The 27981-nt window shown below is 36.8% G+C and overlaps 2 protein-coding genes across 2 annotated transcripts; one reads left to right on the top strand and one right to left on the bottom strand.

Annotated features, from left to right (window-relative positions):
• Positions 1-537: 537 nt before the first annotated feature.
• LOC140152624 (uncharacterized) lies at positions 538-27949 on the bottom strand. The gene is made up of 9 exons (XM_072175041.1): positions 27501-27949; positions 25813-25947; positions 24867-25483; positions 23598-23844; positions 22288-22536; positions 21847-22012; positions 20565-20735; positions 5008-5063; positions 538-4580 (listed from the first exon to the last, which is right to left on the bottom strand). The coding sequence occupies exons 1-9, from the start codon at positions 27814-27816 to the stop codon at positions 3466-3468; spliced, it is 3072 nt and encodes a 1023-aa protein (XP_072031142.1). The 5' UTR covers positions 27817-27949; the 3' UTR covers positions 538-3465.
• Positions 9591-14675, top strand: LOC140166874 (uncharacterized). The gene is made up of 2 exons (XM_072190363.1): positions 9591-9762; positions 13652-14675. Exon 2 carries the CDS (start codon positions 13665-13667, stop codon positions 14487-14489), a length of 825 nt encoding a protein of 274 aa, XP_072046464.1. The 5' UTR covers positions 9591-9762; positions 13652-13664; the 3' UTR covers positions 14490-14675.
• Positions 27950-27981: the final 32 nt, after the last annotated feature.

Raw genomic sequence — 27981 nt, forward strand, 5'->3', positions numbered from 1 at the left:
GTCCCACGAAAGACTCCATGGACTGCTCATTTCACAAATGTTCGGCTTTTTAAAACTAAAATTTTACACATTAATATTGCCAAAATGATCCACCAAATTGCTACAATTAGGTCTTCAATTGGCAAAAGTTTCTTACTTCTCAGGGGGAATCTTTAAATATTATTATTTTCTTCTAAAATTGCCCCCACCCCCTTCTGACTGCTCTAGATCCGCCACTTCTCCAAACAGTGGCGTAGATTTCTTTTTGACTCGGGGGGTGTCTTGAAGTATAGTGAATCCAGCACCTTTTGGAGAAAGAATAAGTTTATGGTACAACAAATTTTGCCATATTGAAGCTTAACTGTTGAAATATGGTGCAAAAGTGGAATAAATTCACGAGAAGCGCGCAAAAATGTGCACTTTTGGGGCTAAAATGGCCAAATATGAGGTTAATTTGGTCAGAAACCCACATACAGGCGTCAACATTAATATTGGGGATGATTGTATGGACCATCCCCTGGCAAAATATTGGGGAGATTCCCCCCCCACCATCCCAATCCGGATCTACGCATATGGCTCCAAAAACACACATATTGTTAAAAATGTCTTCAAAAATAATATTATAAAAATACCCCTCGGTCAATGTTTTTGACTCCTTCAGAGGAAAAATTCACAATTGAAAGGGTCAACAAAATTTGAAAATACCCCTTCAGCAAAATGCTTAAAGAAAACCCTGCCATGGATAAAGAGCACCAAGTTACAGTTAACCTTTGATTAGTTTTATTTATTCATAGTACATGTTGCTGACTTGCAATCAGTATACATGCACTATGTACTTGCGCGATTCAAAGGCCAAACATCACATATTAATAATCCGTCATATGTAATACAATCTGATCCACTCGGGCAAAGGCGAACATTTACAAAATGTATTACCATCATTGACTTGCTAACAGCTTACTGGTGTTGAAAAGCCCCTGGTATACATGGTTACAAGGTTATGAATTAGGGATTTATTAATAGAATTGAGGGCATTATGCCTGATCAAGGCAGAGCCGAGGATGCCCACAAGATGTATTATAATTTACTATCTTAAAAAAGCGTTTTCCTGTAATTTCTATATACCAAAATCATCACACTACAGCAGCTGGGCATTAGCTTTTGACCAATCACTAGCACCAATTAAATTCTGACTTTATTTCCAAGTCAATACCTCAGTATATTACAACCATCAGGAATTGAACCAGAGACCTTGATGCACTAGAAGTGAGTACTCTAACCACGGCCATGCTCTCCAGGAAGACTTTGGGCAGATTGGATCAGATAACATTACATATGATATTTTAAGATATTTTGCAAACATCTCTGGTCAGTCTTTAATGTAATGTGTCTATTAGTGCTATTGCTAACGTTCAATCACATCCTGATGCATATAGACTTAACAGTGTAGAATAATATGAGAGACACATTGCATTAAGCTGAAAATACTGGTCTTGTACAATGTAGTAAATGGAATCAAAAGAGATCTGTTTACATAAAATAAGCAGAAAGTCACCCGATATGTCAAAAGATATAGGCTGTATCAAAATGTTTGGTACCCATCCGTGTTTGTTGTTTATTGACAAGCCTGTTCTTCAATATGAAACATTGGATACTCTTGAAATTCCCATGATTTATAAATTTATGACCTTTCATACATGTATAACATTCATCTATAAATAAGGTATATTATCTCATACGTTGCATTTTTTTGTGGTAGTCGTGTCCATAATTATTGGAAACTGATGGGTACCAATCATTTTGATACACCCTGTATGGGCCATTATACATGCCTAAAAGCAATAGAAAACAAAAGCAAAGCTTAAGAAAAAGTCCACGTTAGAACACCAAGTGTGAACACCAAGTAAAAATCACTGACATCATATACTATATCAATTTAAATGAAATTTTGCAACTTTTCCTCTCATTTGGTAGGAATAAGTCTCAGTTATGTACAGTATAGACTAGGTGAGTAAGGACTTTGATATGTTTGTGTGTTGCTCACAGAGGAGAAAGGGTGTAGCAAGAGCCACGAGGGCCCATGGACAAGAAGCAGACCTTTGATAAGAGTGTTTCATGCAATGACTTTGGTCAATGCATGATGTGAATTCATGTATTACTGCAAGACATGCACCCATCTAGGCAGCCCTTACTTGGTCAATTTACGGGTTAGCAATTCTGGGCTGCCAATGAGTGGTTTTTATGTTACTTTTGATTTGTGTCATTTTTTAATACCTTAATATCAAAATATGTTTAGACCAACAATGGTTTTATGATGTCTATGAATGAGGTTAATGACTGACATGATTTTGTTAACATTCATATGACAAAAATCAATGCAATAGCCCTATAATTTTTCCTATCACATTGCACGACACTGTGTCCAGGCGAAAAAAGTAACAGGCGTGCATTGATTGTTGTCATTTACACTACAACAAAATCATTTTCAATCATTAACCACTATTACAATCTTTACAATACTGCTTTTAACCCTTATGGTGCTATACAAAGTACTCTCTACTTTTTGTTTTGGCAATTGCAATATGTTTTGAAGTATTTAAGAAAGGGACTGGTATTGAATATATTACATCACTCACTTTGTCTGTACTTGGATTTTTAAAATCTCACACACAAAATTGTGAATATTGCAGAAAACATGTGTAATTTCACTTGCGAGTTGTACATAGTGCAGCCTACATTTAAATAAGATTTAAGAGTTTATCATGTGAAAGTGTGTGTGGCATTTTATCAGAGCACCACAAAGCAACGTCACTATGGCCATTAGCCACATCAGTACTGGAATGACAATGACAATGGCTATGTTTGATACCAGCCTGAGACAAAAAATACTATAATACCAGCACTGGCCTAAACATTGCCTAAACATTTATACCATTTAGCATAGTCTACTCCTATTCCAGAAAAATACAGCAATAATATTTTTGGATAAAAAAATAGTAGCCTGTTTTGTCAAACGAAACATAGCTAAATCCTAATCCTTTAATTAGTTTCATTAACTGGCAATGAAAGTCAAAATTTAATACTTGGTCAATTTTTGGAAATAAGGGCCCAAAACATGCCCTTTTAGGGTGTTCTTAGTGCACTGGACAATAAAGTCCAAAAAATTTCCTAATCTTTTTCATAACCAATTATCAAAAATGATATAAAATAATATAAAATTCAAGAATTTGAATGATTAGACTTATGCCAATTTTGTGACTACATTTTTATAACAATATGCAAAATTTCATGTTTTTGGTCCATTTCCCTTCAAATTGCAAATATTAAACTTTATAAATATTATTGCCAGTTAGACCTAACTAAAGAAATAGGATTTAGCAATGTTTCATTTGGCAAATCAAGATACTATTTTTTAATTAAAAAAATTAGTGCTGTATTTTTCTGGAATCAGGAGTAGTAATGGCATATTTGCTATTACTGTTACTCTTACAACCCATAGCATTCATCATCTCCAACTTCCTCATCCCAATTCTCACTCTCCTCTATGTGGTTGCTAACAACTGGCTGATAATCACCATGACTACTGTTACCAAGGTTACTGTTGATACTTTTTGACAAGTTTTGATATCTCCTGTCATCTTTCCTTCCTCTGTCACTGCTCCATCCCAAATTATGACTTTGATTTTCATTTCTAAAAGCACCCTTGTTTTGACCTCTATATCCATGAGAACCTCTTGCATTATGGGTTTGGTAACTATTTCCCGAAAATGTCTTACTTTGTACAAAGGATTGCGATGACCCTTCTTCTGTTACTGGTGCTTTCTTAGAGTCTACCAGACAATTTTCTGGTGGTTTTTGAACCAGTGATTTCAGTGTGCTGGGACTAGTTTTCTCTTGCTGTTTAGCCTTCTGTGCTACAATATGTGCCTTGCTTGTTTCTCTGGGTCGCCTTATATTTGATCCACCAATGCTAGATCTTCCGCTTCTTTGACTGACGCTTCCAAGAGACATGACTGAAGACTTGTCATCATCACTCTTTGTGGAGTCATTTGTTACAGCACTGGGCGGAGATGCGATTATATTTTCATTCCAATCTTCTTCCTCTTTACTGGGTACAATATCTGATGCCTTTGCTCTGATGGCTCCACTTGAGGAAGCTCCCTGTGCTGAGGAATCTTTATTCAAATCAAACTTTCCTTGACCCCACGAAGAAGGGTACTTAGTTTTTGATGATAATGGATTCCTTGTAGGAAACTTTTTACTTTCTGAGGTATCATTGGTTGCTTCTGATTTTCCCTGTCCCCAAGATGTGGTGGTACTCTTGCTTATGTCTGGTTTCCCTTTACCCCATGTCTGTGTTTGAGTATTGTTAGCTGCCAATTTACTGCTGAATGAACCAGGAGATTTTGCCGGGTTGTTCAAACCTGTGCCTTGCTTTCCAGATGTTTCATCTAGCTTACTTTGGACCTGTTCTTGTCCCTGAGATGATTCCTGTCTTTTAGCTTCCCCACGGCTATCATTTTTTCTACTCCTACTATTTCTAGGTTTCCTGTTGTTTTTGGCAAGATGGAAGTTAATCATCCTATGAGCGGCTGCAGTATCTGTAAAACAAGATATAGACAACGTAAGTAAATGTACAACAACAAGGGTTGGATAAACTTGATGGTGGCAGTCAGAAGATAAACACAGAAAACATCAGAACTGAAACAAATCTCTGATATAATAAAATATTATTCACTGCAGGGCCATTTAGGTCCAAAAAATTGTATTGCCTTTCAAAATCCACAAATTTGGTTTAACTCTTTATAAAGAAAACATGGCAAATTACAAACAACTGTGGTAGTTAACCTATTTAAAACTTATTGCCTTTTAGAGGACTAATTTGGTATAAAAAAAATCATTTTTATTATACCAAAGTGGACTTTTCATCTACCTGCCAGTCCCAGGCCTCAGCCAGTTTTCGGTGGCCCTGATGACTTCCAATGTAAGTATGGACAAGAAAGAGAAATAAGAAGTCATTAAACCTACCTTTGGCTTGAGTAGTTGAGCCATCTTCATTAGGTACTGGATCAGCTGGTGCAACACTGTAATAATGTAAAAAGTATAGATGATATGTTTTAAAAGAACATTCAGTAATATTTGGCTGACACCTTCTTTACTATTCCCATACATACATGCACATTTTAAAACTTTGATCATTTTCTCAAAATAGATTGGTAAGGGATAAGAGCAAAGGTGTGGAAGAAGGTGTGGAAGGACCAACTTCGACACCAAGATGAAATTCTATAAAGCCTGCGTTCTTTCTACCCTTCTATATGCTTCTGAATGCTGGACTCTCACTGAGAGAGATGAGTACAGATTAGATGCATTTGATATGAGATGCCAAAGGAAAATTCTCCGCATCAAATGGACTCAGCATATCACCAACGACTTCATAAGATCTCTGACAAAGCAACAGAAGCTCATCACCATCATTAGGAAGCGCCGTTTACAGTGGTTTGGTCATCTGCTCAGGATGGATGAGAGTCCAACTCCAATTCATAGAAAACTCTACTTCTGAAATCCCACCCATGGAAAGAGAAGACCTGGACGCCCTAGGACAACTTGGAAAAGTGTTATTCAGAGGAACTTGGATAGCTTTGGCACCAAATGGTCTGTGGAAGAAGCTGAAGTTGCTACCTAGGACCGGGCCATATGGAATTTTCTCCTACGTCAGGCAGCAGGTGCAGAAATGCATGATGCTGTCTGGTAGATAGGTAGGTATAAGAGCAAAATTGTTATTTCAAGGGAGTAGCCATATTTGATTCGGTCTACTTTTTGCTATTTTCATGCCTTTTAACTTATACTATGAAGGACCAGCATACTGTGCATTTTCTATAGGCCTGGACCACATATTTTCTATGGACTCAAGCATGTGTCCCTTACAGACCAACCTAGGTAAACAAACAAACAACAATGGGGAAAATACATCAAAATCACATCAGATAGGTTTCAAGGAAGTAAGTCCTTCATACCTCAGACAGCACCAACTGCAGTTTATCTATACCCCTACTAACTTTTAGGAGATTTTCTAATGAACTCCATTTCAATCTGCACTAAAAACCCACCCACCAATCTTTATGTCTGAAACTGAAACTGAAACTATGTTACTCTGGAAAATTTCATTTAAACGTATTTAAATTTGCAAAAGCATAAAAAGTCCCAAACCCAACTTTTTTATGCTTTTTTAGTCAAAACTGGTCTGCATTTTGGGAAGAAGGTCCACTTTTCACCTCCCCCCCTGGAAAAAAGGTCCACTTTTTCAAAACACACACCCCCTTAAAAAATCCTGCATACGGGCCTGGGGACATGCAATGGAATTGAAAACCTAATTTGTTTTTGCTTGACAAACGACTTGTACCCCAGAGTGGTGAATTATAAGGGGGGAGAAGTTTTTTGGCAGGCCAATGGTTGGCAGGACAAATGGGGTGGGAAGCGATTTTTGGGACAGATAAATTTTTTTTGTTTATAGGTATATTTCCATTTCTTCTGCTGCCCCTTCCTTTTTACCACTCCTGCTTTTACCCCCAGGGGCTCATGCCCCCCTTTATATGTGCATGAACCCATCAAGGCTTTTGTCCAGGCCTTTGTCCTAAGCGCAAATCTGATCATGTGCCCAAGAATAAGGGAGCAGGACATGATATGTATCATAGTAGTAATGTTATGGTAAACATAGGATATTTGCTAATTTAGAGAAATTGTAAAGGGCTGTGCAATAATTATCAGTCCCCGGGGGGTAAAATTTCCAAATGGCTCACCAAAAATTGCTTGCCCCCCCCTCTCAACCCTATTTGATAATTTTACCTAGATGACTTCTTTGCCCTATTGCACTTTTTTACTCACCCTGTAAAAGCAATAATACTCATTGAGAAGAATCCCTCATTCCTGTATTACACCTTTACATCTTTTAAATTTAGATCAATTTACATTTTCAGTCTCTATTTTTTCCACACTTTTACATCATGTCATCATGGTACTATGTGTCATCGGACACTACAAGTATGTGCTATCATGTCTGATACCAATCGTAGGTCATGTCATGAACATAAAGATAGGATGAAATTGAATAGCTATGATATGATGAGTCATTGCTGTAGAAAATGCAAAAAACAAAACAAAACAAAAAACATGGTAGACCTAATTTCAGGGAATATATACTTCAGGTTTGTTCTTCAAACAATAACAATTTTCCTATGTTGAAACATTTTGCTTTCATGAAAGTTTTAATTCATCAATTATCACACACACAAACACATTGTGACTACATGTAAGTTAGGGAGTACTCATTCATACTTTGGTAGGGGCTGCCCTTTTTCAAATGTTTTGTTAAAAACTTTTTGACCCCCCACCCCTTTCTTTTTTGAACCCCTACATACAATACTCTAGTATTCATATTCTGATTTTGGAATGGGAATTTAAATTTCACAAGGCTGAAAATGACTGATTTATCTGCATATTCTGTAACTATAAACAAACTTACAGTGTATATTCTATTCAGTCTATCTAAACAAAGAACTTATGGTTGTATAATAAAGAATTGTATAAATTAATACAAACATATGCGTGAAGCACCAACATTCTCTGAAACAACCTACTGAGTGAAAGTTGGGAAATATGCTCAAATGTGTATACTAATGTGTGCAAAGCCAGCACAAACTTTTTAAAAATGTGAGTTTTATGCCCCCTTTTGATAAACATGTAACTGTTTTGGTCCCCTCTCTGCTTTTAATGCCCAAAACCCTTTTGGTCCCCCTATGTTGTTACCAGCCCCGCTATTTTCATAAATAACTGCTCATCTAATTCTACTCTGAATTGATCTATCATAACATTTAGGCCTATAGGCTACCCTGTCCACTGCCCACCAAAGAATGAGTTGAGTAAAGATTCTTACTTATATTTGTGTTTTTAGGGTTATAATGTAAACATTTTAAAACAATTTGTAATCTCATGACTATCTACAAATACACATGATTTGAATTACCACTGAACAAAGAAATAAGCCTGATCACATTTTTCCCCACACTGATGTATGACTCTGTTCCTAAATGTTGACCATATATAGGGCTAGAGACCTAGACATAATAACTACTGCAAGATTTGATAGACACTGTCATATACTGGCATGCAAGATAAATAGTCATTTGTGTAGCCTTGAAGAAGGCTTTGTCCTTAGGGGCTGTGCAATAGTTATGAGCCCTGGGGGAGGGTAAAATTGGAGGGGCAAGATATTTTTGGAGAGCCAAAGGGGGGGGGGCAAGAATTTTTTGGCAAGCCGAGAGGGGGGGACAAGCGATTTTGGCACACATTCTTGCGGCACCTTTTAATTAAAACGCTCTAAAAAGGCTTAGGAAAAACGTACGGAAACGCTTAAATATGCAAATTTTCCTGCTCGCTGTGCTCGCAACATGTATAGACCATTTAAAGTTTGCAAATTGGGATCCCAAAAATTTGGCATGTGCAAGGGGGGGGGGGCAGATTTTTTGGCGGACTGAGAGGGGGGGCAAGCGATTTTTGGTGGGCCGAGGGGGGGCAAGCGATTTTTGGCGAGCCGTTTGGAAATTTTACCTCCCGGGGGCTGATAATTATTGCACAGCCCCTTACAATTTCTCTAAATTAGCAAATATCCTATGTTTACCATAACATTACTACTATGATACATATCATGTCCTGCTCCCTTATTCTTGGGCACATGATCAGATTTGCGCTTAGGACAAAGGCCTGGACAAAAGCCTTGATGGGTTCATGCACATATAAATGGGGGCATTGGGGGCATGAGCCCCTGGGGGTAAAAGCAGGAGTGGTAAAAAGGAAGGGGCAGCAGAAGAAATGGAATTATACCTATAAACAAAAATTTTTATCTGTCCCAAAAATCGCTTCCCACCCCATTTGTCCTGCCAAAACACCACCCTCCCCCTTTGGCCTGCCAAAAAACTTCTTCCCCCTTATAATTCACCACTCTGGGGGTACAAGTTGTTTGTCAAGCAATCAAGGGGGTGTGTGTTTTGAAAAAGTGGACCTTTTTTCCAGGGGGGTGAAAAGTGGACCTTCTTCCCAAAATGCAGACCAGTTTTGACTAAAAAAGCATAAAAAGTTAGGATTGTTTGGGACTTTTTTATGCTTTTGCAAATTTTGGGGGATGCAGCTGCACTCCCCTTCCCTGCATATGGGACTGCGTGTGTCCAGTCCGGAGCTTTATTTTGATGAAACCTGCATCATATTCATAATTGGATTTCCAGTGCCAGATATATAACACTTTCAGTGTTGCTCAGAACAATAAACATGATAAAGTTTAATACTATATAATTATAAATATTATAAAGTTGGCTGTATCTCAAATTCAATATTAGCAACAAACAACTCATTTAGCTGATCAGAGACCCTGGAAAACTTTCCAGGGTCTTTGGCTTGATCAAATCACAAAAAGTAATGTACATATTTGGTAGGTTTTTTTTTTTGTGGAAAACATGACTCATATCTGCAAGCTTCTTTGTCTGATCAACCCAAGAATTGGTATATATACTTTGATGAGGGTATCTACAAAATACTTTCAACAGATGCTACTATGAAATATGTTTTGCCTAGGAAGAGCTTGACTTTGATACACTTGCGAGAAGTGTTGTTATACTTCATCTGCACTGAACAAAGAGTTGTTAATTCTGCCAATATTCCATAGCAGAAGTTGCATCTGATCTCTTCTGCCTGCTTTTATTGTTCATATCAGGATTTTGCCAGAAAATTAAGTTGGTGAGTACTTATTATTGTTTTCTGTATGACTGCTCTGCTGAATTAATTGTATTATACCTACATTTTAGATTTACATAGGCCTACAGTTATTGGAAGGCTTACACACATTACTCCCGATTACAGAAATTTTTTGGGTTTTAAACAAAATATTATCCTGTTTTGTCAAATGAAACTTAGCTAAATCCTAATCCTTTAGTTTGAACTTTTGGGAATAAAAGTCAAATTTTAATATTTGGCTAATTTGTGGAAATAAGGGGGAAAATGTATTCAGGGAATTGTTCATATGCTGTGACAATCAAGCCCAAAGATTTGTACTAAGACTAATTTCAGGTTATGCATTTAAGGGAATACAAGGTATTGTTGGTCGAAGCAGCCAAAATATTTTTTTTCATTATCTGAATCAATATATTATTAAAAAATTACACTTTGGTGTTTTGCAAAAGTTCATTCTACAAATCATATACTTTGAAAACTTGCTTAATTTATTATTGTTAATGAGTTATGTACGTTTTACAAAAGTGTTGTTGTTTCAGCCCTCTTTACAACATAACTCATGAACCACAGGACCTACAAAAGTATATCTGTGATATTTGAATTCTTCGACACGCTCGCTATGAATTGAGCAATGTAATTTTTGCTAAAGCTCACTACCATTCGCAAGATGCTGTGACCTACTTTTTTTTGGCTGCTTCGACCAACAATCGTATACCCTTAATTTTTAGAAAACACATTTCTAATCTGTTTATATACAATAGTAAAAATTAACATAAAATATTACAATTATGGGCAAACTAACTACAAACTATTACAATTATGACCAAACCAAAATTGGCCAAAATCAGGGTCGGCCCTTAAATTTTTTTTTTTTTTTTTTTTTATTTTTAGGTTTTTAATGGTTTTTATTACTTTTTCTGTGCGTAGATTTCCTTTCAAAGCTAAATTTGGTCAACAACATATTCTTAAGAAGAAAATCACTAACTGTAAACCCATTATTACATTTATAACTGTCCATTCCTGTATCAATGTTTCCAATAAATTGTGTCTCAATGTATGCAGTACTTCTAATTGAATCCATTTCGATGGTATATCTTGCGTATTGAGGTCTGCAGTGAAGTATTGATTTATCTTTCCACATGACCAATCTTCATTGCCTACAGTTCTATGCAGTACAGTCTCAACGCAGGACTACCGATTCTTATTGTTCTGCAAGGCTCACTCAGTCATTTAATGAGGCAATACAAACGATCGAATTTGGTATTCAAATGAACAAAATTTTGAGTTACACCTTTTCAGTGTAAATTTTTTTTTCTCGCCAAATGAAAAGCAATAATTTTCATTTTTTCAGTAAATGTCAGGAAAAACTGTAATGCTTGATACTGTATTTTTTTCAAATCTTAGTGTTAAACTTAGGCGTGAAATTCAGTCATTTAGTGTAAGATTTTCGATTTTGATAGGCTTCAACTCTGCCCTTGAGCCTTTTTTTGGATCAACTTTTAGCTTTTCAAAGTAATATAGTTGGCTAACGAAGGATTTTTCCCAACTTTCTAACGCACATCACCGTGAGCGATATATCATAGTTTTGTCAGAATTTCCGTTTTGATTCCACCTTTTTTCACTGCCGGCTGAAAAATTTTCAAAATCAACGCGTGAAATCCAAGGCATTGTAAATCGATATCCCCGGGTGCCATATGCAGTGATATGAAGAATGGCCTGGCTACAGTGTTGCCAGAACTTCAATATAGTTTGTTTGAAACTGCTTTTGGAATAACAATACAAGGTTAAACATGGAAGTTTATAAAAAAAACCTATTAAATAACCTAAAGGAAAAAAAAAACACATTTGTGGCAACAATGAGCCTTGCATTGAAAGTCATATTTAAAATGTGTTGAGTACCACCCCAAAGTTTCCCTATATACACCCCCTACTACCCACCTCACACACCTCTGCACCCACCCCACGCCCGATAGGCCTATACATAATATTACATACCCGTATAATAATATTTATATAGCACGTTATAGCTATACATTTAAAAAGTATAGCCCTATTATGACAAATAGGCCTACATGTCAAATTAAAAACAAACCCGAACACAAGCCTGAAGGGTGTAATGAAAATGCCAACCCGCGATGGGGGGAGGTGTCATACAAAATTCACCTGGAGATAGGAGGACAGAAAAATAAAATCCCCTATAATAACACACTCATTTATTTTTTCTAGATTTGGACAGTACAATGTGCGTCTCTTAATACGGACTAACCGTATTCACTTTAATTTACCAAAGCACCCAAATGGGAGATTTGGGCTACAAAATCGCCCGTCGAGTAATCCTGCTTTCAATGCAGAAGAGACCTGGATTAGATCAATGGAATTATCGACTATTTATGCTGCTTGCTTTCCAGATAAAGTACTGAGTTTGAGATTTTAGGAGCATGACGTGAAAAAGGTGAAATTAAACGGAAATTCTGACAAAACAATAATAGATAGACCCACACGATGTGCTTTACATAGGTGGGAAATATCTTTCCTTAGAGAATTATATTAGTTTGAAACGCTAAAAAATGAATTCCGAAAAAAGCTCGTGGACGGAAGTAAGGCCTATAAAATTCATAAATCTTACACTAAACGACACAATTTCATACCTAATTTTAACACCAGGATTTTAAAAAAAATGTATATCCAAGCACAATGTTTTTAACTGACATTACTGAAGAAAAAAAATATATTGCTTTATATTTGACCGAGAAAATTTATTTCGTAGCAAAAAGGTGTATATTTGAATTGTGCTGATTTTAACATGTATCGATCGACTTTTAGCGCGACTATGCATTTCTAAAGAATCGGTAGTCCTGCGTTGAGACTGAGTAGTGAGTCATTAAAAAATAAATATTATTCCGACTGACCAACCCACCCTAAAAATCCCAATGGAGGGCAAGCAAACAATTTTTGCATTTTGGCCCTTGTGGCTTGCCATACACACATAGATTACTTGTCCATCCACAAGCAGACACAGTCTAGTAGGTAACCCTAAAATATCCCTCTGAGTGACTGTCAAATTTACACTTTAAATGATCGTTTCATGTGTATAGATGCAGAATTTGAAGGGTGTCCACTCGGTACCCTTGAGCATATCAAGATATCCTGGGTCTAAGTTTAAACAGAGGGTCAAAATTCAAAATTGCTCAAATTGTGGTAAGGTCAGAATAAGCGGAGAAACGTTCGTCTATGCACAAATGATTTAAAAATCATTATTTCACTCTTTGTAACTCTACGAAGTTACATGGCTCAAGACAGCTGAATTAAATTGTGGGAAATGTAATGAAAGATATTGTGATTTATACGTTCATGATTAGCAGCGCAGCGCAAACCTGCATGTATGTCCAACCCAGTCAAGTCGCATTTGGTATGTTATTAACTCCAGCAAATGTATGTAAACAAAACAAAGATTTGCAGTCAAAATGCCACTCAGATTTTTTGATTATTTTGAATTTTGGCGCACTAAAAGCAGATATTTTTGAATAATTGGTGCAAAAAGATGCACATTAAGACCATCCGCCAGATACAGCTTTCGCAAGCATGAATGCCTTACCGTTTTAAAATCTAAGTGCATTTTGTGCAATGTTGACATTTACTTACTAAAACATTGATTTATCAGAGTTCACTTGTGAAAATATTGCATGATTTTTGTGACAAGAAACTCCAAACTTTTGGCACTATCGTTTAGGAGCACATCAAAGTCCACGGAAGGTTTTCTCATTTTTCAAATTTTTTAATAAACAAAAATATACGCCATTAAGTACACCATTACCATTTTTGTTTTTGCTGAATAGAGCGACAAAATCAATGTAATGAATGACACTTATTTTGATCCATTTTCCCCCTGCTACAGATCTGGATTCAACATGTCACACTTGATCTTCCTACTTATTGGTATCCTCACCATCCAAAGTATATCTTCACAAACCATGCCTGTTGATGGTAGCCAACCTCAACCATGCAACTCTTGCTGTCAAGGGCCTTCTGGTACATCAGGACATAATGGACACAATGGCTTGCCTGGCCGTGATGGTTTGAAAGGAGAAAAGGGCGATATAGGAGGACCAGGTTTGGAGGGAGAAAGAGGACTTCCTGGACCTCAGGGACTAAGTGGAGAGAAGGGAGATGGAGGTTTACAAGGAGTGCAGGGATCAAGAGGACATCCAGGCAAAGTTGGGCCACAAGGTTTGAAGGGAAGAGCTGGAGTTGGACAAAGTGGTCCTGCAGGTGGAAAAGGAGAGAAAGGAGACCTTGGAACGAAAGGAGAGTCAGGAGAGCGAAATGGAAGATCAGCATTTACCGCTTTTAAGAGAAGCAGCCAATCTGGTAACGATGGAGATGTATTAACATTTCAGGTAACAGAAACAAACATTGGCAGTAACTTTGACATTAATACAAATCGTTTTACTTGTCAGATCCCAGGAGTGTACTGGTTTACATTTACAATATGTAGAAATCATGATTCACACAATCCATTTGTTGATTTAGTTAAAGATGGTACCAAAATAACCAGGGCATATTTTTATGAAAATGTGTCAGGTAGCATGTTGGCACAATCTACCAATGGAGCTGTACTGCAGCTGGCAGCTGGTAACCAAGTATGGTTACAGTTTGGTTCCAATAGGCTGCAAGTTTTCAGTGATAGTAGTAAGTACACAACCTTTTCAGGCTTTCTCCTCTATGAGGATTAATTCTACCATGTTTTATGTAAGACAGCTTTCACTAAAATGGCTTATCTGAATAATTAATATTTAACCAGGGCTGATTTTATAATCAGCAGCAGATGATAGATTATGTACCGCACCATTTTATATAAGAGTTGTTCGTATTTTCTTGACCATGTATCAAATGTGTAAATCAAAATTAGCATCCAGGTTAGGGGCTGTGCAATAATTATGAGCCCTGGGGGGAGGGTAAAATTGGGGGGCAAGAAACTTTTGGCGGGCCAAAAGGGGGGGCAAGCAATTTTTGGCAAGCGATTTTTGGCACACATTCATGGGGCGCCATTTTAATAAAACGCTCTAAAAGGCTTAGGAAAACAATACGGAAGCGCTTAAATATGCAAATTTTCCTGCTCATGCTCTTGCGCTTTACTTAACAGGTATATAGACCATTTAAGGTTTGTAAATTGGGATTCCAAAAATTTGGCATGCAATGGGGGGCAAAGAATTTTTTGGCGGGCCGAGAGGGGGGCAGCGATTTTGGCAGGCCAAGAGGGGGGGCAAGCGATTTTTGGCGAGCCGTTTGGAAATTTTACCCCCCCCTGGGGGGCTCATAATTATTGCACCGCCCCTTACTCAAGATTCCATAAAAATACAACACTAATTTTTGGGATTAAAAAAATTCTGTTTTGCCAAATGGAACATATATCTTAAATTTAATTCTTTAGTTGGAACTAATTGGCAATGAAAGTTAAATTTTCATATTTGGCACAGTTTTGGAAACAGGACCAATAACATGCATTTTTAGGATGTTTTTTTAATGATGTGACTCAAGTGCAAAGACTCATTAGGCTAAAGAAAAAAATACTTATGTCTCAAAACCCATGGCAGTTACAAAAACGAATGCAGAATAAGTTTTTTTAAAGATTTTTATTTTTTGTAAAGATTTTTTTTAAACTAAACTTTGAATTAAGATGTCATTTTTGAGTGCTCAAAATTACACAGCATAAAATTGTGGTTGATTTACACAATTGAAGACTAGGACGGCCTAGGACTTCTTCTGATGAAGATGTGTGTCTCACATCGAAAATTCAAGGTTAGTTGGAATTTTGTGCTGAATGTCAGTTTAAACTTTTAGAAATTGTTTATCACCAGCACGTATGAACTTACATTCGACAATTGAAGTACAAATATCAATTATCTAATACCTAAACAATGCAAGTATCGAATCATGTAGATTTTCTTCCAAATTTTTTTTAGCATTTCTGCGATTTCATGATTTTACCGCAAGAAAAAAAAAGAAAGAAAGAAATAACAAAATGCATTTGTTGTTTTAGCTGACATGGACGCACTAAGAAAAACGAACGTGCGCGCCGGCTTTGAGACATAACTTCTTTTTTTAGCCTTACAGCGTGACATGAATGCTCACTCTGTTGAGTTCATAATCTGTGTACCTTGAGGGGAAGTCAATGTACATTTTGTCACTTTTGAAATGCTTTCTTTTTTCATTCAAATTGCTGTAACTTAAGGAAATAAAGTCACATTGTGCTAAATGAGGTATTGAAATATTGATATCTATCTATCTATAGACCATTCTATTTTGAAACATAGTTTTACTGTCTGTCTTAAGTGTACAGATACTATTTGTGCAGAGTATATAAAGAATAAAATTTGAAAATATTTTCTTATTTTATTCTTTATATACTCTTGCACTAAAAGGTTGGAATTTTACAGTAGGCTGTCAATATAAAGCTAGCATTTTAGTAATGTAGAAGTTGGTGGTCATAACTCAAAAAGTTTGAATCTGGCGTTTATCAACATTTACTTCTAAACTCTTCATATGCTAAACTCAACCCATTAAGTATCAAAACGATTATAGATAGTCAGATATATGGGGAACTGAAATATATAGCAAAAACGTATTTAATGTATATAAAGCGCAGCTTTCTCCTATGCATTTTGATACCTCTTTTGTTGCTCTACGATATCATTTGGTCAAGTTATGGGCGCTTGAGTGGCTTCAAGTCGGATTTTGAAAGTTGCACTTAGCTCCTATTCAAGCCAAACGCGTTTGTCATGTACAGACACACACAAAATCAAGACAAAGGACACTGATGTGCTCTGTTTACTTAACCATGAACTTTACTTTGTTTTACTCCTTCGACTTCCAACTTCAATACTTCCTACCCTTTACTTATCTCTGACTTATCTCATGAACTCTTTCTGTTGACACCTCAATACTTGGTGTGCATACCATCACACATACCGTATTTCGTCAAATAGTCCCCCCCCCCCCTCAAATAAACGCTCCCCACCACTTTTTTCAACCAAGATGTTTAAAAAATGCTGATATTTCCATGCCATCTTGTGTAGTAAGCTTACCAAGTTCCCCACATGGTCGGTAATAGCGTCAATAATTGGCGAAAATCTGGATTGGAAACCCGGAAGTGAGCCAGAAGTCAGTGTTTCTAGTTCATATTTCATCATTTTATCGTTTTTTATTGTTCTAAAATTGACCTTGAATAAACGCCCCCCTTGGGAAAATGTAACGCCCCTGGGGGCGTTTATTTGACGAAATACGGTACTCATTTGAATTTGGCGGACAAAAGCAATGGGCATTTATTGGTCACAATACAACGCATTTGGCTTGGTATAGGAGCTAAGTGCAACTTTCAAAATCCAACTTGAAGCCACTCAAGCGCCCATAACTCGACCAAATGATATCGTAGAGCAACAAAAGAGGTATCAAAATGCGCAGGAGAAAATTGCGCTTTATATACATTAAATAAGTTTTTGCTATATATTTTAGTTTCCAATATATCTGACCATCTATAATCGTTTCGATACTTTATGGGTAGACTATGCCATAGTCAAATTTTATTAAAAATATGTTATTATTAGTCATGATGAACCCATTTCGTTGAACTCAAAATTATACTGATGTTTATTAAAATTAAAGTATTCAATAGTAAAATGGTCATAAAGAGTTAAAAATATCAGATGATTAGTGACAATAAAAGTAATTGAATGCAACATTATCTTGCATAATTATAATGGCTCACTTTAATACTGAACAATTCTGATTTTGGAATCTACCAGTTTATTGATACCAAACCCCGAAAATCCGACTATGGACTTTGAATTTTAAGCAGAAATTTACCCCGGGACTTTGCTCTCTAAAAACACACTGTCAAGCATACTTGTTTATCAGTCCATTAACCACAAGTACTGAGCATGGTATAGTACAAGACGCGCTAGATGTTTGCTCTGACAGATTAACTTTCGCGTCAACACAAATGCGCCGCTAATACCACAGATAGTTGTGTACGGTGTAGTTAATGGTACTGGCGCGGGCCCGGAAGATTTAAATCATAGTGAGACATGGGCGACCAATCACAAGGCAGATCCATTTAAAGATGCATTACATCATGGCCAACTCTCCATAGAGTCCCGTGTTAAAAATCTTCACCGCAAGGCAAAGTCAGTAGTCCACTTGGGAAGCTAACAAACAGAGGGAGTGCGGTGACTGAAAAGATCAGATACAGATGTGAAAATCTATCAGTTGCACACAAATCAATATAAATCAGAGTTTTATGCTTAAATGTATGCAAAATGGGCAAGTGGACTACGGAGAAGTCTACTTTATGGGTTGAGTTTACTTGTATTGAATATAAAAGAAAGACAAAATATACGAGAACAGACAAAACAGAATTTATTTCATATGTTCCATGATTGGCTATTCCAGACTCTACTCTTTGTTTGTTGTCATTTAATGTAGCACTGGCTTCTGTGCTGTACTCTGATACCTGTATGATGATTTTCCAACTGTAGGATAGTAGCCGATACGCTCGCTATTCGAGAGGCATCGCGGTTTGTGGAACGGGGCTAGTTCTAATTTAATGACTATAATTGCTTTTTAATTGATGGAAAAATTGATATGATATGATGTGTACATCAGTATTTTGTAAAACCATTAAAATATATAAAAACAACCAATTAATTAAAAACAAATAATTATGTAAAGATATTTGTAGCCCATACCCGAGTTGCAAATCTTTTGGAATACATGCATGTGCTATACCATAAAGTGGAGGGTGATGTAGTAGATGAATTAATTGAGGGCAGTGTTCACTGTAGATGTAGTGATGTTACAGGATTAATTACCATAGCGATAGGTGAAAACAATTTTTGAATGTATTGCCTTGCACTAAAAGTAGGCTGCATCATTTGGAAAATTGTTAAATGCCAAAAAGCTGAACTTAATTGGGGAAAAGGTAATATTATGGTTTGATCACATTTGTTTGCTCCAGAGAAGATGTGATAATGTAATACTTCTCTGGTAACACCTTTTTGATTGAAGCAAATCAGACATATCATATTGTGATTATACAGGGTACATCACATGTGATGTACCCTGTATAATCACAATATCTATTATTAAGAAGTTGAATTATGGTTTCAATGCATTTTACCAATGATCAATGTAGTTAATAAGGTCAAGTAAAACTGAAATTTTCATAATTGGTTAATGGTCTGTATATTTTTGTCTATGTTTGGGTAACACAATTATCACAAATTTTGAACTAATCATGAAAAGGTTTACAGTTTTCAAAAGAGGAAACTCACAAATGTGAATCAATCTGATCCACTCAGGCCAAAGCCTGAAATGTTGAAAATTGAGTTACTACCATTACTAACTTGCTCAGTATACCTACATTTACTGATATGGAATCCCCATGTCTCTTGAATAATTGGTTGCTTTTAATTCTCACTTTTTGCATATATTTCAGTTTCATTATTGCCGACTTTAGCCTGATTGGATTAGATCTGTAACAAATTTACTATTATATAATAGCTAGATATTATAACACATCGCCAAACCTCCATGTCAAATATGGCATCTATTATTTATACATAACACCGGTCACCCAGTAAAAGGTTTGCACATGGTGAATTCACAGCTGGAGAGATCGACTTGGAAGTGAGGATTACAAGTGAAATTACAATTGTCATGCTCTTGAGTCTTTGCTATCATAATTTCACCAAATCTGGATTCAGAATGATCTCTATGCTATAGTTTGTTGAGTATTTATTTGTGACAAGTGATTGAAACAACTCAACTTGGTACAATTTTATGAACAATTCAGGATTTTTTGGGGCCCATGTACATTTTCTGTGTGCCATGATTTTCAGTGCCACTGATCTAAAATAGTTGACTGCCAGCCAGACAGGTACTTTTTTATCTATCTGTCTGTCAGTGAAGTTACCCACAACTGGTGTATGGGTGGGTGTTAAAATACAGCTACTGTTAAAGGTGAGACAAAAATGATAGGCCTGTGCAGACAACACATAAATACTTGCATCAGTTATAGTGTACATGCTTAAAGAAACCTCAATTCTCACAATTCACAATACAATGCACCGCCAGCAACAATGCGCCACCAGCAGTTGCTCTTGCCAGTCCAATTTTTGAACTCCAGGGTCGACATTGTAGTTCTAGCCACCATGCCACCATTGAAAAAAAAAAAAAAAGTGCAGTGATATATAGTGCACTACGCTTAGGCACAATGCCTATATACGTTGATCCACAAGCCTCAGCACACTTTACAGGTTGTTGCTGACCACTATGGCCCCACATCAATTCCATAAACCATTTACAAACGATTCAGAGACTTTGCGGCTACGCAGAGCGCACACCCTAGACATTCCACAAATAACCTTTGCAAACAGGATCAGCTCCCAATTAGAAGTCAATGAGCAGTAATAAGTTCCTTGTTCAGGGGAATTTCAAGCTAACTCAATTTTCATGTGAGTGTGATCATAATAATGTTGAAAACAGATCCACAAAGGATCAATACATAGAAATAGATCTAATATAATTGTAAATTACTGTTAGTGTGCATGCATATGTAACATCATTATATTGACAATTAAACACACAATGACATAATATGTTCCTGTCTTGTATTCATTTATGCAAGCTTTGTATATCGACTTTTTACCATGATGCACTGCATATTTTGGCCTCTCCCCAGCAAATGCTGGAGACGCAATGTCTAACCGACCACATTACATGATATAACCAGTCTCAATTGCATGACATACCTTGCTTCATCATCCCAACTCTCACTGCAGCTGACTGTTCTCGATTGGGACCGATTTGTTTCAGGTTTCTTTTTCTCAGGATCACCGGTTTCTGGAGTCCAGCTCTGGCTTCTTCCAAACGCCCTCTCTCCCTTGCCTTTGTCATTCTGTCTTTTGTTTCGCTGGCCTTTCCTATAATTTGTGGATTAATAAAATATGATGTTTCTTCAGGTTAATACTTGTTCATTTGAATGAAGCAGCTGCCAACAGTGTGACGACTGTCCCCATACACTGTGTGATGAATGCCCTTGTGTGCGTAATACTGATAAGCCAACTCACTTGTGATTGGCTAGTTAGTATGCAAGGTTGTGCATTTGCATTGAATTTGAAATGCGATCACAGCCTGATCGCATACACCTTTTTGTGGCTATGCTCATTCAAATGAAATTTTTACCATAATATTTTGACTTATATCCATTAAATTTAATACTTTAAAGCCAAATAATAATAAGGGGACTTATTTTTTTGGTTTAATGCTTAAAAGACATGAGATTTTTAAAAGTGGTCAAGTTGAGCAAAGTCTAGTTTGGCGTGATACTCAATTATACTGTGTGAAACAAATAATGCTGAAACAAATAATGCTTCCACTAAATACATTTGTGACATCTCTTTTACATACCAGTACTCAAATAACAACCCATCAATAAAAATCCAAAAGGTAACTGCATACAACCCAGAAGCAAATACACCTGATAACATAATTTAATCCGTCCTTATTCTGGGCAGCTTTTTCAATACAATAGTACTGATCTTCCAAGAGGTCCAGATAAGCCCCATCAGCTATCACAACATGCTGTTTAAGGGTAAAAAGTTTGGTGGTATCCTTTTGTGTCATTTGATTGAAAGCTGAAAGATTGCAATTTGTCAGAAAATTTTGAGAAATGACAGAAAACTACTGCGATTATCTCAAAAATGGTCAATTTGTAATTTTCATTGGTTCAATATGCAAATTTAGTGTATCCAAAGGCTATTTTTGTACCTAGAAAAGCTAAAAACATCCTGGTGTTAAGTTAAACAAATTGTTCAAAGTTACAGAACATTTCTGACATTGCTCAGATTTGCTTATTAGAAAATTATTTCTATGGTCCTAGTTTTTTTGTGCCTTATGGATTAGATCTTTGAAGTCAGGTCATGGCAGTATGGTTTTCAAAGGAATAATTAGATGCAAGTCATAAGCCATATTGACATGTAGCACACTCTCTCAACTAACCATCCAGGTATTTTAATATTAACTATACCTTACCTATTTTTGAAATTTTCGTCATCGTCTTTATCTTTCTTTTTTCTCCGCTGATCTTCTGACCCGCCAGGTCTACAGAACTTGATAGTCTGTCCAAAGCCTATGGGCTCCTGCTTGGTGTCTTCTTTGACCGACTCCCACAGGCTTTTAATGACCTTGGTCTTGTCCTCTGTAAATGACAATGCAAAAATGTTGCAAATGTTAAGTAACAGGGTTTCACCTGGTATGGAAGTCACAAGTCACACCTGACAAAAGCTTCACAACTTTCAAAGTGCAGTCTCAGACAATCAACACATAAAGTCAGTACAATGTGGTATCAATTTTGCACCACGACTCTAAAGTTATATCACAACAGCCTATTTTTATACAAAATAATATCATCAAAATTGCCTTAAGATAAATAACATTTTGTTTCTGGAACTTGCTGCACCATTTTGCACTCACCCTTTCTCAACTCTGACTGAAGATCTCTGTGCTTCTTATTGTCAGCAAATGGGTTGTATGCTGATGCTTCATTGCCAAATTGAAGGGTGGTGATAGGGGGCGCTGCAGGTTGTTCTTTGACATACTCTTCCACTGGTTGGAGTGACTGTCGCATGGCAGCATCTTCATCTTCCTCTTCATCCCAGCTATCACATGAATTCTCACTGTTGTCATCACTGTTAAACGTCAAGCTTCCAAGTTGAAGTTGATCTGATTGTCAGGGAATAATTTGATAGATTTGTCAACATTAAAATAAACATAAACAGAGCTCTAACATATTTCCCTAAAAAATAACAAACAGCTTAACCCTAACCAAACCAGGTCTCACTAAAGCTCACTATTAAAGCCACTGCTCGTGCATGCATTCCATGTGATGTGATGACACAATCAGCCAAAGTCATATATACCCAGGGAATCGCTGGCCGGGCCAGGTCGGTGCTCATCTGTGTGGCATGCGAGGGATCCGAGGTTTGAATCCTGGGGGTACCATGACTTCTTTGTTCATCTTCTCTCCTTTTTCGTTTCTACTTTCCCTTCCGATAGCAAAAAAAACATGGGTTCGGTTAGGGTTAACACCATCATTGTGTTTTGGATATTCGAGTTGATGCATCATGCATTGTTTTTATCAATAAGAATTCAAAATATTATTATCAACCCATCTCATGACTCTGTTAGGTCTAATATTAAGTCCAGTCTTAAATAAGATTGTGGTGCTGTTGTTGTCTTGGATTTGTTTTTTCACATTGCAGTAATTTAACAATTTTGTGAGCATCATGAGTAATAATGATCAGACATTAAAGATTAGATTAAAATAAGTTCTGTATTGAGGGACAGATTGATGTAGTAGTTGATACACATGCCTACTAGTGACACTTGAGTGCATTGCAAAAAGTATGAGAGTTGGGCATGGTTGCTGATCCATTCCCATAGTGTAATGGATTCTGGGATTAGCCTCCTGCATTTTCCCACAAATCTTTTCCCTTTAAAGTAGCAATACCTGTGCAGTGACACAGTGAACAGGTGTCTGATAGGGTAAATTATTAACATTAACCTCATGAGAACTACCTACCTATTGGTCAAAAAGAAGTTTTCATTATCAATTGGACCAATCAGCAACATTGTTAGAATAATTTCACCACACAAAAAAATTGGGGTGAATTATTTGCAAAGCTCCATTCTGATTGGTGATTAAAATGAAGATATCATGTAATTGACCAATCAGAGAGAATGTTAGATTGGCAGGTAGTGCTCAAGGGGTTAAGTTCCCTTACCTATGACAGTATCCTCATCAGGGGTATCCCCAGGCATTGGACACCAAGCTTCTGGGTAACGAATCAACAGCAAGTTCTCTGGCACTTTCCATTGATTGGTAGAAGGCAAATTCACATATAAATCATTGAGAGAATAGATGCAAGGTGGCAGCACATTCTTGACACGTAGAATCCACATGCGCCCTCTACGATCTGTTAGATGGGTGTAACGTTGAGGTGGCATGTTCTTTTTAATTCGGACTTTGTACTGGAGAAATGAAACATACGAAAGTGAAAGATTATAACATATAAGTCTAGTAAAAACATATTACCGTATTGGTCCGAGTATAGTCCCACCCGTTTTTTATGTGAAAATTTTTCACAATTGGGGGTGGGATTATACTCAATTTCAAAAAAAAAAAAAAAAAAAAAATTGAATTTGAATGCATTTTGAAATCATTAATAGAGTATGACATGAAAACAAAGTATCAATTTTCATATTAAAAATACAAAATATCTTGAAATTTTTTTTTTTTTTTTTTAGGTCAACCATGAATGATCCTAGCATCTAGGTCTAGGTCCAGGGACACTCCAAAACCGGAAAAAAAATTAACTTAAAAGAGTGCTGTCTTCGCCATGTTTATGTGTCACTCATGGAGAGCAAATAGTAGACCTGAAACTGACTTTCTATGAAAAACGCTAAAAATGCCCAAATGGCTCAAATTGGGCTGAAAATAAAATAAAACTAACTTTGATTCAAAGAGAGTGATTATTTGCATTTTGCTTGTAACATGTGCCAAAAAGGGCCGAGTGTGCAAACCTTTGTAGCATTCAGATGCAAATTATTGATTTCCGACTATTGCTGACAAACGTCGGAGGTACACTGCATTTATTTGCCCTTCACGAGCGACCAAAAATATAGCGGATTTACCAGCATTACATATGGGGAAATTTTTGTTTGGGTATGATGTTGTTTTATTATGTTGTCAAACCATATTAGGTGTATTTATGTTGTTTTTTAGCAACAAAATATATGTCTTCCTCTGTCTCATTTAATATTTGTACATAACTCTTTCAAAATCAAGAAAAAATTAATCTTTCAAAATCTGAAATTTGTGGTTTTCATTTGTTTTTTGAATCAGCTATAAACTTAGCTATTGGGTTGCTTTCAAAAGATTGCATTAAACAACAAGGTGGAGTGAGCATATCTAGGCCTATCATTCTGAAGATCAACTTTTCCCATTGATATGTCAGCAGAGCATGCCAAAGACAACTATTATAATTGATTACCTGTCTGGTTCCATCCTGAGGGAGGTTCTGGTCCACAATCTTCCAGGTCAATTGGCTAGCAGCACCAGATTTGACATCACAATCCTTCAGCTCTTGCCTAAAGTGCTCTGGTGATGTGCACACCTTGTACAACTCTATCAGCCTATCCCAATTATAACCCCATTGAAGCAAGCTTCGCACAGCAAACTTTCGCTGCACTTCTGGTACATTTGGTGGGAAGTTATCCTCCAAACTCTTCTTATCTTCTCTATATTCTTTGACTTCCATATAATATTCGATCCATTCTTTAGCCGAGTACACAGGAAAGTCTTTGAGAAGCCAGTACATAGGTGTCTGTGTGTATAACTTAGCTGCAAGGAATGTCTTTCCTAAGCAGATATACACATCACCTATGTCAAACTGTCCTGGCAGCCAGTCATTTAAGAGTGAACCTAGTGCCATAGAGCGAGATTCTATCAACCAAGGATGCGCATATTCTTTATACTGTTGGAGCAATGGAACTGGATCGCAGAAACGGATGTCTAACTCAGACATTGCTGCTAAATCAATGCCATGCTTCTCTAAGGCACTGATCAGGAAATGAAAGTCATACAGATCCCCATGATGAGCTACAAATACTGTAAAGAGGAAAGATGAAGTGAAAAAAGTGAATTATCCATAGGTGAAAACATTCCTTTATAGATACTGCATATATTGAATGCAAAGATATTATATTATCACTTCAAAATTGCACCATACATAATACTATGACAAATCTGCCACCTTGGTTTGTTAATGTGGAGAGCAGACAATGTTCCGTTTACAAATTAAGTATACTTCTAACTGCCCAGTGCATATTATTTTGCTCATGATCTTATGCACATGTTTGACTTTGTGTGCGCAATCTTGATGGTTAACACTTAAAAGCAATCTTGCAAAAGATTATACCCATAATACATTTTGTTACCTGGATATATTTGTGTTCCTATCACATTGGTAGCATGATCTAAGATCCTCTCCAGCCATTGCATCAATTGCTTCCAAACCACTGGGAAAGGATGGCCGATGGTATCATCTGGGTGACTACTGGTCTTCTTTTGGCCTAAAAAGAACAAAAACTTAATTAATCAGTAAAACCAAGACATTTCTTGTACTGAACAATGCTGTTTGGTTGGAAGTGTGGTCATTGAATTAGCTATGCCCTCAAAATGATCTATTGCCCGGTCATGGAATCGAACTATTGACTGGTAATGTGTGTCCCGATCAAACTGCGCAATTGCAACATCCACATACATCCATTCGGTATATAAAACAAATATTTCGGTATATAAAACAAATATTTGTTCGGGACATGGTTAAAATTATAGACCCGCGGTGATATCAAAACCATGCTGTGACCCTCGGCTGCACCTCGGTCATAGCATGGTTTTGAGATCACCTTGGGCCTATAATTTTAACCATGCCCCTCATAGCAGTCAATATTTGCATATTATAAAACAAGGAATGCGAGGTCAAGAAGGGTATCACATGATTAAAAATAACAAATAATCATGTGATACCCTTTTCATCACACTTTTGTTGTTTTATAGTACCGCGGTATGTGATATCGATGAGATACCGAAAGGTGCCAAATATAGGAATTGTCAATATGCACTCATCAAGCGACTTTTTATCTTTCAAAAACAAGAATGCTATATATCGAGGGTTCAGAACCAGAAAGCCGTAACTCACTATGACCAGCTCTCACAACGTTGGCTCCTTGCTTTGGTCTTCAAAAATCAATATTCCCTTTACAATGGCTTTTGTTTTCTATTGAATTTTGTCATGATTTATTTATTAATTGACTGTATCAAAAAGTGCCCTGATGATTTTATGTTCATTTTGTGGGAGCAGGTGATTGTAGGCTTTCTGGCTCTCAACCCTTGATTTATCATTTCTCTTTGTTGCTAGAGAAGCAGTCGAGATATATTATTTGGAACCTTGGGCATATCTATTAATGCTTCAATGTCATTGGCTTCTTTGATAGCTCAGTTGGTAAGAGCATTGGTCTAGATACCCAGTGGTACCAGGTTCAAGTCCTCGTCAAAGATGAATTTTTCTTCCTTGGCCTACTCAATGGAAAGAATAAATTACGTGCAAATGTCAAAGTTGTTCACTGACATGATCCCATGATTAATGCATGTAAAGAGAGAAATGTGTGTTTTTTTACACTAATAAGGTACGAAAGTAAATAAAAGTTGGTCTCCAATAGAACTAATTAAAGGAAGATGTGCATAGTGTTGTCCCAGTATGAAGCAGATAGAGAATATTGACCCTAGTTGGTATCCCTAAGACTGTATGGTCCGTATGCACAAAGAGTTAGACCAGGTCTAAAGTTAGACCTGGTCTAAGTGGAATTTTATCCCAGGAGAAAGGACATTTTCCTTTACATTTGCTTCAGTCATTTTGTATTATTTTTGACCTTTGCATTTAAATCTATAGAATTTGCTAGCTACTTATGGAATGAAATAATAGTAAAGGACCATTCCTGATGGAAATAAATTCCACTTAGACCAGGTCTAACTTTAAACCCGGTCTAACTCTTTTGTGCATACGGACCTATAAGTCTAAACTTAATTCTTTGTAAGTTGCCATAACTATTACTGTATTTCATACCTTTCTTAGTCCTGTCCCGTCGTTTCCCACGCTTGCCTCCAGAGTTATCGACTTTACTATGAAACACAGGTGCATTCTCACAATATGGCCAGCACTGTATTGCTATCTCTACAATCTTATCCCTGTGAATGCTACTCCCTGTTGTCTTACAGTTAAAAAACAAAAAGAACGCAACAGGCTCGGTCTGTGTCGTAGGGCTATTTGCAATCTGAGAACCATCTCCCTGGTAATATGCAGATTGTCCTATAGAAGAGCTAGTTTGGGTTGGTGGTTGAGCGTTACCGCCTGAGTAGTAAGTGTTATGTCCTGCCTGCATCTGCGGTGGGCTATTTGCGACTGGTTGGTGAGTGATGCTATTATCATGGCTACCATAATACACAGGTTGCCTACCGTTATACTCAGGACTCCCAGCTGAGGTAGATAAGGCGTATGTAATAGACGGCTGAACATTTTCTTGCCATGACGCCATACTGTGAAAGAA

This window comes from Amphiura filiformis, chromosome 1, assembly GCF_039555335.1.
Source record: "Amphiura filiformis chromosome 1, Afil_fr2py, whole genome shotgun sequence".
NCBI classification, from domain to species: Eukaryota; Metazoa; Echinodermata; class Ophiuroidea; order Amphilepidida; family Amphiuridae; genus Amphiura; species Amphiura filiformis.

Bases quoted from the DNA above. Each gene is read 5' to 3' on its own strand.
- LOC140166874 (XM_072190363.1), top strand. From the start codon at position 13,665: ATGTCACACTTGATCTTCCTACTTATTGGTATCCTCACCATCCAAAGT.
- LOC140152624 (XM_072175041.1), bottom strand. From the start codon at position 27,816: ATGCAGGCAGGACATAACACTTACTACTCAGGCGGTAACGCTCAACCA. The intron at 25,948-27,500 runs GTATGAAATACA...TGTTCTTTTTAG, and splicing joins ACGGGACAGGACTAAGAAAG to GCCAAAAGAAGACCAGTAGT. The intron at 5,064-20,564 runs GTATGTCATGCA...ACATTATTACAG, and splicing joins AGTTGGGATGATGAAGCAAG to TGTTGCACCAGCTGATCCAG.